At 40.7% G+C, this 11,638-nt stretch overlaps 1 protein-coding gene across 1 annotated transcript; it reads right to left on the reverse strand.

Moving 5' to 3' along the window:
* Window positions 1–523: 523 nt before the first annotated feature.
* On the reverse strand, window positions 524–7,210 carry gapdh (glyceraldehyde-3-phosphate dehydrogenase). Its single transcript, XM_080749588.1, has 12 exons — window positions 7,164–7,210; window positions 6,636–6,681; window positions 4,741–4,840; window positions 4,018–4,124; window positions 3,741–3,831; window positions 3,481–3,596; window positions 3,211–3,292; window positions 2,586–2,737; window positions 2,255–2,333; window positions 1,789–1,872; window positions 1,439–1,536; window positions 524–913 (listed from the first exon to the last, which is right to left on the reverse strand). Exons 2-12 carry the CDS (start codon window positions 6,656–6,658, stop codon window positions 844–846), a joined length of 1,002 nt encoding a protein of 333 aa, XP_080605714.1. The 5' UTR covers window positions 6,659–6,681; window positions 7,164–7,210; the 3' UTR covers window positions 524–843.
* Window positions 7,211–11,638: the final 4,428 nt, after the last annotated feature.

The following is an 11,638-nucleotide window of genomic DNA, read 5'->3' on the forward strand; positions in this document are numbered from 1 at the left end:
TGCGCCAGATTTCCTCTCCCAGTCTCAGCAGAGTAGTTCCGGAGCAGCGGAGTGAAGTTCCTGTCCTGTCTTTCCCTAATGGGACTGATCGTGGGTAGCTACTGGGACTCAAGTCGGGACTAGATCAACCCCAGCTGGGTCACCCAAGTGAGGGATATGTTTTGCGAGACCCGAAACCCCGACGAGGTTGGGGTAAAATCACTGAGGATACGTCCCAGTTGCATCCATGCGATGTTTTTTCGTTTGTTGATTTATAGTTCAACTGACAGTATGCTTATTTGACAAAACATAATTCACTGTCTCAATGATCTATATAAAGATTAGAAATCAGTAGGACACGTTTAGTTATATGTTATAACATTCAGTTTAAGGTCTAATTCCATGTCTAATGATCTATAACTCAGAGCTGGCATTTACTGATAAAGTGTTGAGAAACTATGAGTCATCTCCTCCTAAAGACCATCTATCTACCTACAGTCTAATGTAGCCCCCCCTCCCAAAAAAAAAGACAGATGAGGACATGTTATCTCACAAACAGGACTTTATTCCATTCCTGAATGCAGCACTTTTCAGCACCACACACAGGACAGACCTTCACACACCTTCCTTACATCTCACACAAGAACAGAACAGGGACTCTTATAATACAAAAAATATATTGGTCATCAATTTAAAGCCAGGTTTCGTTTGTGATGTGTGGGACCTTCCTCAGGCATGTAATGGGGGACAACCATCGGGCAGTGGAATCGGGCAGAGTTATAGAGAATACAACTTCTTCATTGTATGTGAATAACTCCAGAATCAGGAGAATGTAGGTGATGTCATGTTCATTGGCCAGTTATTTTACTCCTTGGTAGCCATGTGGGCCATCAGGTCACAGACGCGGTTGCTGTAGCCCCACTCATTGTCATACCTGAGAGGAGCAAAGAAAAGAAACTATTAAAACATTGCAAAGTCAAGTGCATCTCTGTCAGTCTGCCATCAGCCTAAGGCTAATTTCTAAAGCTCATCTCTAAACATCAGTCTTCACTAAAGGATGGCACGCTTTCAGTCTACTCTGGACATCTAGAAAATGTCAAGTCTTACAGTACCCTCTCCCTCTGGATGCACAAAACAGAACATACAACATGGGTAGGAAAAGGATGGTTATGTTCTGTGCCTCTAAGCAAGCAAGATCACCAGACTGTCACTTTGGGCCATTTCAATATAGAGACATAACACTTTGGTGTTATTAAACCTGAGTGTAAACATTGTGCCATGTTGTAATGATCGACCGACTTGCTGTCTTTTGACACATTATGCACAAGTTTGGTTGTCGAGACATTTAACCATTTTAGGGACTGCTCTAGTTTGTGGATTGAAGTTAGAATTTGATGAAATGCATCCAAGAAATTGAGAATAAGTGTAGAAATCATGATTTTGTTTGCGAGGGCCATACCATGAGACCAACTTGACAAAGTGGTCGTTGAGGGCAATACCAGCGTGGGCATCAAAGATAGAAGAATGACTGTCACCATTGAAGTCTGTGGACACCACCTGGAATGAGAAGGAAGAGTTAGCAAACATTTAAGCCTGTACTCACAGGATTTGTAATTTGGTAATTTCAGCAATTTTACGATGCTTTGACTGAAGTCGGTTAGGGATTAAATATCAGCCAAAGTCATGGATGAGGGCCACAGCACCAAAATAAGTGTACTAGCATAATTATCGTTAAGTGTAATCATTTATTAAAAGCAGACAGAAGCACCAAAACAACGACTTGTTGCAAAGTGTGGATCAAGAATGTACCTGGTGGTCTGTGTATCCCAAAAATCCCTTCATGGGTCCCTCAGCAGCAGCCTTCACCACCTTCTTGATGTCCTCATATTTGGCCTGCCGAAAAAAGGCAATGATTCATTTTGATCTGACATTAATCGATTCTCAAACCCATAGAACAGCCATCTAATAAAAGTTACTCGACCATCAAACCTGTGACCATGTAGTCTAGTAGTGCATTTGACAGCGCATCTTGTATTACTTGAAAGCAATATTACACTTTATGCATAAGTTAATTTACAAATCTGTATTGCCCTTAAAAATGCTGCTAAACTAAATAGATGCACTTTACACCTTTGTACTTTCCCCCCTTGAATGTATGTTTTTATGCTTTGTTTCCTAATGTAAGGTACTCCATTGTTTGCTAAAATGCTAATGAAACTTTGCCAGCATCTATAAATGTATAATAGTTAGCAAGTGTCAAGGGACTGCAACTCACAGGCTTCTCCAGACGGACAGTCAGGTCAACCACAGAGACGTTGGGGGTGGGGACACGGAAGGCCATGCCGGTCAGCTTGCTGGAAAATGTGAGATGGGACATCTTGTTAGATATTGGCCTACAGTATGCCAAGTTATTCCTTTAATATAAAACATTATGTTTGTGTATTAAATGTGTTCCATCAAACCCATAATTCATTTCACAGTATGCTTTAATTCCATTGCGTGTATTTTCACAAGATATGATTATAAACTACAGTTAGCAATGGGTAGTGTAGTGCAAGGCATGTCTAGACATTACTGGTACATGTCATTCGGTACAGAGTACTGACCCATTAAGCTCAGGGATGACCTTGCCCACAGCCTTGGCTGCGCCGGTGGAGGCGGGGATGATGTTCTGGGAAGCGCCACGGCCATCCCTCCACAGCTTACCAGAGGGACCATCCACGGTCTTCTGGGTGGCAGTGATGGCATGGACTGTGCTCTGAAATGAGGAAGGAGGAGTCAAAGATTGATTTAAGGCATTTCTTACTTACCATGCAATGTAGAAGGAGAGACACAGGAAAGGGAAAGATCTGTACGAGTGACTGGTTGAAGCCTAATTTATGCTTCTTAGTGTGACATGTCGGTCATACAGAGTGGAATATTTTGCCACATAACCGTAAACAGATAATGTACCAAGAGGCTGAATGGACTGACTTTGTGTCTTGTGGTTCACAGCAAAAGAGCATCAAGTAGAGATTCATGGTTGAATGAGATTCACATTGGTATATGCTCTGTAAAGCACTTTGAGCTGCATTTCATGTCATGAAAGGTGCTATACAAATAACGTTTTTATTTATTTATTATATGTCTGCTTTGTAATGCTAGGTGTGTTTAGGCTGCATGTCCATTTGGTTTAGGGTCCGCTTACTGCCTCACTGATAGGTGGTGGCATGTGCACATTTTAATCCTTACCATCAGACCCTCAATGATGGTGAAGTTGTCATTGATGACCTTGGCGAGGGGTGCCAGGCAGTTTGTTGTGCAGGAAGCGTTGCTGTGGACAAAGAAAGATACAATGTTGTAGCAGATACCCTTACTCAGAGGTGCATGGCTTTTTGTCAATGAAATGGTACAGATTACAGAACACTGATATCAAGTAGCATTTTATTTAAACATTTAAAACAAGAATGTGTGAAATGTGAATTTCCTGTGTGGATGCGTGTTCTCTTTCAAGCCTCTCACCTGACCACAGCGAGGGAGTTGTCATACTTCTCGTGGTTGACACCCATGACGAACATGGGGGCGTCAGCACTGGGAGCTGAGATGATGACACGCTTGGCACCACCCTTCAAGTGAGTCTTGAGAATGAGGAAACAATAGAGAAACATCAGGAGATTAGCAATACTCAAATATGGTTAATTGTGTTCTTCCAATTCTGGTCTTAAACAATGTCAAGTGCAACACATGGCATAGATAAACCAAACAAACGAGGAACTACTTACAGAGGCCTTCTCAATGGTGGTGAACACACCAGTGGACTCAACCACGTACGTGGCACCAGCATCACCCCATTTGATGTTGGCAGGGTCCCTCCTGATATAAGTAGAAGGCAGGATTTAGAGCCAGATTGCAACTTCAGTATGTGCAATGAAAATACAAGCTGAATTCAAAGCAACCTTGGTGCAGTAGCAGCATGCCTCCGTTTGAGTAGTGATATACCAAATACCAAGTAATCCACATTCAAAGCATGTTAACTAAAAGCAAGGCGGGTGAACATACTCGTGGAAGACTGTGATTTTGTGTCCGTCAATGACCAGTTTGTCTCCCTCAGCCTTGACCTCACCAGGGTAACGGCCGTGGGTAGAGTCATATTTGAACATGTAGACCTGTGGGTGAGAAAGACAAGGAAGGTATGCAATGTGTGGTTATAATTGTTTTAAGACACTCTTGGTCCAGAAACGTCATGTCAATTTGAATAAAACTAGCAAGAGCAGAGTGTGGGATTTCTGTTCATGATTGCTTCATTGTCACTGTCCAACACACCTGCTTCTGAACTGGTTGTGGATGCAAAGATATTCTTTGCTTATACAATATAAAATTCCGTTGTAAAATGAATGTGAAGAACATTCTCAAATTTCCAATAGAGAAACTTTAAAAACTACAGTCACCAGTCAAATATAGATTAATGTCATGCAGGCTTCTGTGTTATGGATTATGGTTACAATACACATTCACAGTCAGTGTAAAAGATAAGTCAGGTATATCGCAGAAAGGCCACATGGTCTTCAGTGTTCCATCTTATCTCAAGTCTTACACAACCTTCCAAAAGACACGATCGGAATTCATTTTGCAATAAGGTACACATCTCAAGTCATTGTGGAAGAGGGCCGTAGAACACAATAAAAATAGGATGGTCTTGTGAAAGACGTTGTAGTTCAGGTAGAACTATTTGTCAAGTGTAAACAAAAATCTCAACTGTATCATTAACACTGGTTGACTCACCATGTATTCCAGGTCGATGAAGGGGTCGTTAATGGCCACAATCTCAACCTTCTTGGTCTGGAATCCAGCGCGGGTCACCAGACGACCAATACGGCCGAATCTGTGTGGGGAAAAAGGGAACGCAGTTAACATGTTGTTCCTTATTCTGCCCACTAGATGGTAATGCAACAGCACACTTTTCACTGAGGCACTTGTAAACTTCTGTCAAGTGCATTCAGACATGTTTTGTTTCTCATGCTGCTACTCCAGCATTTCATGCTAATAAATGCACATTTCTGCTGTCAAATACATTTTCCCCAGATGTCAAGAATACCGAGTAGCAACACACACATCTGAATTTAATCTTAAGATACAGACAGCATTGAAAGATCAAACTTTGAAACTGAAACCGGACCAGTGACTACTGTAAAGTCTAAGGTCTCTTAAACTTTACATTAGACTGCAAAGCCCAATATCTTTATACAGGAAACAAAACTCCCAAGGTGACCTGAAAGCACATACAAAGAAGGAGCAGGGTCCAGGGGGAGTGGCACAGGACGGAGGTGTGTGCATGTGTGTCCATGTTTCAGAGGGAACAAGCACATCTCTGTGGGGCTAAAGTCTGCGTGAACATCTAATGTGGTAATCCTGCCTGTGACGGCAGCCAACTGTTTGATCAGTTTGGCGAGAGTTACTATTTAACTGCGAGCCAAAGCCCCTGTTAAGAGATACAGTGTCCTCATAGGAGGACAGAGGAAGGGGACAAGGAATTGGGGGAGGTGGGCACAGATAAGAGATTACAAGGATCATATTACCTCAATAATGGTCAGACACTCAGGGTCATGTGTGCAATAAAGTTGTTCATACAATCAGGGCGATATCATGTGTATTTTCAAGTTCAGCTCTAACATGCTTCCACTTGCAAGAAGAAAGGAAAAACAATGCCCCTATTAAGTAACACCAAAATAACTATCCACAGGACTATCAGTGAGGGCCCAAAGTTCAAAGATCAGCAAGAAAAACAAATTAGCAGTTAGCTAGGTAACTGTCCCTGGGTTTGTGTATGCATGTACCTGCTCATGCAAAACAACCTAAGGACAGATTGAAGTATTACTTCATTCAGATCTGACATGCAGGAGACCTGCAGTCTCACACAGTGAGCTGAAGGCCTTAAAACCTTCATCAAAAGGTTACTTAGCTAAAGATAAAGCACTTGTACCCACTAGAGTGGACTCGTGGCCAGGAAATGTCTGAGCTAAGCCATTATCTAGACAGGGAGGGAGCCATTGCTGCTACATACCAACGGTGTATAAATAAATCAAGCTTTAAAGCCAAGCAAACATTAACCCATGATACAAGCAAGAGGTTAAAGTAGCCCTAGCAGCAAATCCAGGGTACACAATCACATCTTTCTTTGGTTCAACAGGTGCAATATTGATCCAATTCACCACAATGCAGCCCAGGCCAGAGGACAGTGGTAGATAGATAGATAGCTTTATTATCCCAAGGGGGGAACTGTGTTGCCCAGAGGCAGCACAGCAGTATAAGGTTATTTACAAAGTTACAGAGAAGTATGAAAAAGATAAAAAGAAAAAACAAGAACAGAGTACAGTAAGAGCAAGGTACAACAGGAAAGGGAACGAATAATATATATACATAAAGTGTCTTAAAGCACGACTATCAATATAATACAGAGCCCAAATCAAAGTGACCATAACAGTCAAACACAAGCAGAAATACTAAAAAAAAAAAAAAAAAAAAAAACTACTAACACAACCTAATAGTGCAGTGTCCAAAGGTCAGAGCGATGAAAACAACTAGCAAAAGAAAAAGAAACAAGAAAGTGGTGTGGCCATCAACTTGCTGTGGTTTGAACTAGACTAGTGTTAGAAATGTGTAGTTTTAAATGCTCTTACCCATTGATACCGACTTTAACCATGTTGCCTGGGTTGGTCTAGTCCTCTGAAAAAGTGAAAAGGTCACAGGAGAAGGGAGTGAAGAGTGAGATAAATAATCATTAAGAAAATATTAAGCACCATTTATGAGTCTACAGATTGTGACTTGTTAAGAACACAGTAGCTAGCTTAGCTAAAAAGACACACAAGACAAAAAGTGGCCAAAAGCCAATCAAATGGATTTCTAAAGATAAACAACACAAAAAGTTTGTTGGGGGAATAACTGCAACTGTTTCCAATTAGGCCTAATAATAGGCAAAGTTGTACAAATGTATATTTTGTCTTTGCAACAAGTCACTTGACAGTAAAGTAAATCACTAGCGAGCTACTTCTGCAACTTTGAATTAAGAGTTTAATTAGATTGTCTGTGAAATTGATTTCAAAAGCTTCCCAGATCTTTTACAATGTCTCTGTGTTTAACCAAACCCAAATCATCAGGTTGTGTTCTTTCAAAATGCAAGCCATTGATTTAAGCAATTAATTAATTACCGTTTGTGAGATAGGTCTGTCTGTCTTGCGACTCCGGGTGTGAGTGGAACGAACAGGGAGATTCCGGTGTTTATATGACTGACGGCGGTGATGCCACGCCCCCCACGACCCCGCCCCCTTTGAATGTCAAGGTCGTCAGCCAACACACACACACACACACACACACACACACACACACACACACACACACACTTCTAGAAGTTCATTTGAGAACAAATTAGGCCTATTGCATAGGCCTACAGTATGTCTTTATATGAGTACAAAGTTTGCAAGCATTTCCTTCAGGTGACAATTAATGGGACTAATCCCGGTGTCTTCACAGTGGCCTGACTTCACTGTGACTTTTATTGCAACGAAACACAGACAGTCATCATCATAACACTGGTTCTCACAGAGCTCTGTGCACACTCCAAACATTTACAGTAGCCTACTGCCCCTGGCCTCTGCACTGTGGCTGGCTCTCGACATGCACAACAATTTCACCCACATTTACCAGAGTGTGCTGATGCTTCTTAAAGGGCCACTTCGCCTCTGGGACAACTAGATCTTATTGTATTGTTGTTTGGGACACAATCAACACAATCCTGAGTTATTTTTTGTATTCAATCTGTGTTTTGAGATATTTTAGTATTTCAGCTGTGCTAGTGATGCATTTTGCATCATATGATGCATTTTGCATCATCATGCTGCATCATATGGTGCAAAACGCATCACTAGCACAGCTGTGTACTAATACTAAAATATCTCAAAACACAGATTGAACACAAAGAATAACACAGGATTGTGTTGATTGTGTCCCAAACAACAATAACATAAGATCTGGTTGTACCAGAGGTGAAGTGGCCCTTTAAGTATAAGGTCGAGATGAGGACACAGACATGTAAGTCATGGGGGTATTTGGGGTAACACACAGGGTCCCTAGATGACCTTCTCACTATATAGACAGTCACAGAGAGACGGATCAAATCGCGGTCCTGAAGAGGCTGACATTTTGTTCAAAGACCATGACCCTTACTAACTTAGATGCCCCTCTCTCTCGTCTGAACTGCTTTGATCCATCCTGTCTCTACTCCCACAACCCCTACACTCTTTCACTGAATATTGTACAACATTGTCTTATCTATCGACTTTTATTACTAAATTAGATTGTTAAAGGGGAGAACCACCCATTTTCAACATTGAACTATAGGCCTATATGTCATTAATATACCTTTGAGTTGTTATGTGGGAATAAGAAAAAAACTCCCCCCACTTGCCTAGAATAGGAGGATTGTTTTGGGGTTTTGGCTTGCAAAGTACACCTAGTACTAGTGTCACATAGTTCAATGTTGAAAATGGGTGGTTCTCCCCTTTAATTATAAAAAGACTAAGGCATAGTTAAGACATAGTGTTTGGTGACAAATTATTGAACGTTACCCCCCATTCCGACATCCCCACATTCCGACACTAACCCTATACCTAACCCTGACCCTAACCCTAAACTCTATGGAAGTGCCGCCACTCAGACAATTAGAAGTCAAGGTCGGAATGGCAGCATGTCGGAATGGAGAGCGGCCCTCGCCATAATGCATACCAGAAATAAGCTTATTAAGGAAATAACTGGTAAAGGCAAGATACAAATCTAAAAATCTGTAAACTGAATTATTTGATTGTTCATAGAATGTGATAAAACCTGGACCTCTGCATTTTGTTTCAGGGGATGACACAACATGCTGGTTTTGGTTATAATGAGGGTATCATTTAGAGTGCCATTCATAATGAACCATATTGGAAGTATCTCCCTAGTTACATCCTTAGGGACAGCCAGCCTCACACGCTGCAGGTCCCACCTCTCAATTATTGAAACATTATTCCACAGCGTGGCATCTTGTCACCAACAGCTCAACACAAATTCACAGGCCATTATGCACAGAGCTTACTGTTGCCATCTGAAGTGATGGAAGGAGTTCTCACATGTTTTACTTAAGTAAAAGCAATAATACCACAATGTAAAAATAATAAAATATTCAAATACAAGACAAGTTTTGAGCATGTAGATCTGCTATTTTCAAATAGCTAATACACTATATAGGATTGAAGTGGTTAATGCATATTTTGTAATAATAATCTAAATCTGCAAAGTACTGTAACTAGTAACTCAAGTTTTAAAATAATTGTTGTGGAGTAAAAGTACTATATTAGCCTCAGAGATGTAGTGGCGTAAAAGTATTTACGATGTACTATGTAAATACTATGTCCACCAGGTCTTAACGCAGATGTCATACAGCGATGGGTATACTGTTTCAACAAAGCATAACATGCAACAGATGCATTCTGCAGCATGCTTGCAAAGCATGCTCTCTGCACAAATATTTATCAGAGGGGGTCAGCTCTGTGGATACCCCGAACATAGCTAAACATACCAGGCTTGGCCTTGTGCCCTGCAGCTTAAGGTCACCGAGGGGACGAAAAGGTCAGGCTAAGATTAGACTCATCACGCTGGATGTCTGTCTGTCTGGTGAACACTTTGGCCAACAGTATACTACTGTACAGTATATGACCTGGCTTAAACTCTTGAAATTAATTCTGTACATTCTGTGTTCCTAGGTCATATGAACTATGCTGAAACTCCATATGGAAAGAGATAGGACATTGAGTCAAATATTTGTCAATTGATTAGAACGATTGTATTATGTCTTTCCTGTAGTTCAGTGCAAGGGCAATTGTGAAATACTGGTGTGAATTTGCTTATTGTTATAAAATCTTGGAACTATTGCAGCAAAATGTGCTCAATCTGGAGGCAATCTTATCTCTGAAAGTGCACCCAAGTTCATGAACAATATCATATGATTCAGCATTGTTGATTTGTGAAACCTTTAAATGCCCAATCACTTGTTGCTTGTTACATGATGATGAAGTCCAGTACAAACTCTAGAAAGTAGGCCTACTTGTGGTGGTTAAATGAGGACTCAGCAATGATACAATTGCTTATACTGACATCTAGTGTGCATAGCTCAGAGCAGAAGAATCCACACACCAAGTAGCTCCCGTTAAGATACAGTGATGTTTCTAGCAACACAGGTTCTTCCTCAGACTTTGATCCAGCAACCATTGTACTGGACCTTGAGATTTGTATGTATTTCTATTCTTTTTATGTTTATCTTGGTTGAAAACAACATTGATGCCTACTTAAAGGTAACTAAATCTAAAACCTACTGGGTACTGCAATGGCTGGATTTGGTGCCAGGTGAACCGATAGTGGTAGTCTCTCTTCTATCCCGTAAACCCCAGAGGGTTGTTGAGGCACCATAGATGATCTGCTGACCAGCTCTCTCCATCCTCCATCCTCGGCAGCTCTCATTGCCTCACTGAGTTTGAAGTGAGTCCATTCTCCGATGTTATCTTTGTTTTTGCCTCCCTCGTCTCCTGGTCACTATAGTGATAGTGACTTGCCACCAAAAGCATTCCATAGCAGATGGACAGTGCAGTACCATGCCTTTCACTATAGATGTCAGGCCTCCGCCTCACACAGACCTGAGTTTGGGGTAAATGTGAATAAGAGTACTTACTGAAAAATCTAACAAGAATAAAACAAGATCCTCTCTGCACCGAAGATTTCTGATAATAGCATTGCTAATTCTCACCAAGCACAATATATCTTTTAACTTGCATAATCTTCTATTTATTTCCTGTTCACCACTAGTAATGCTCTAAAACAGTGATGCTCATTCTTGTCATTAATTGATGGTTATTGATACAGTCCCTGTGTTGCTCAAACTGACAGGTTCTTCCTGTATATATAATATAACATGTTTAAATCCATAGGCTTTGCTTTGGTATTGTTTGTAACTATTGGGCGAGGGCCTGAACATTTTCAAACATTTACTCCCAGGTATCCCATTTGCCCATAATCAGCCTTCAGAGAAACCCATTTAGAAAGCAGAGGTAGGGGTTTGATCATCATTGATTATTTGTCAAATGATCAGACTTTATAACCACCTCCAGCAGTCAGTAGATTTAATAACATCTCAATAACATGGATGAAAAGTCTCAGCTGTGATGAAATGAGTTCCTATTGTTTAAGACATTTCTATTGTAATGAACAGTAAGCCTACCGAGCTAGCTAGGCATAAAAGAGTGCAGAGAAAGGGGATGGCAATGGAATCAAATTCATGACATAAAATTCTATGCATGTACGAGTCCCCAAATTTCTACATGAGACAAACCAGACTAAACACAAATGCCAAATGCATTTATTCATGCAAATTATGAATATGTATATCTATTTATAAAGTATATATAAAACAACATTGAAGAGAACCAAAAACTAGAATTACAGATGTCATATTCAAACACTCAAAATACATTACACATACAGTTACACACTAACCCTGGCCTTTACACGGTTAACATTTATTCACCTAAACACTGTTCTAGACAAAGTCTGAAATACTTAAAGTGCAAATGTACCATGACAAACTCGAACGGATGGTCAA

This window comes from Nannobrachium achirus (assembly GCF_963921795.1).
Source record: "Nannobrachium achirus genome assembly, chromosome: 2".
Classification (NCBI taxonomy): Eukaryota; Metazoa; Chordata; class Actinopteri; order Myctophiformes; family Myctophidae; genus Nannobrachium; species Nannobrachium achirus.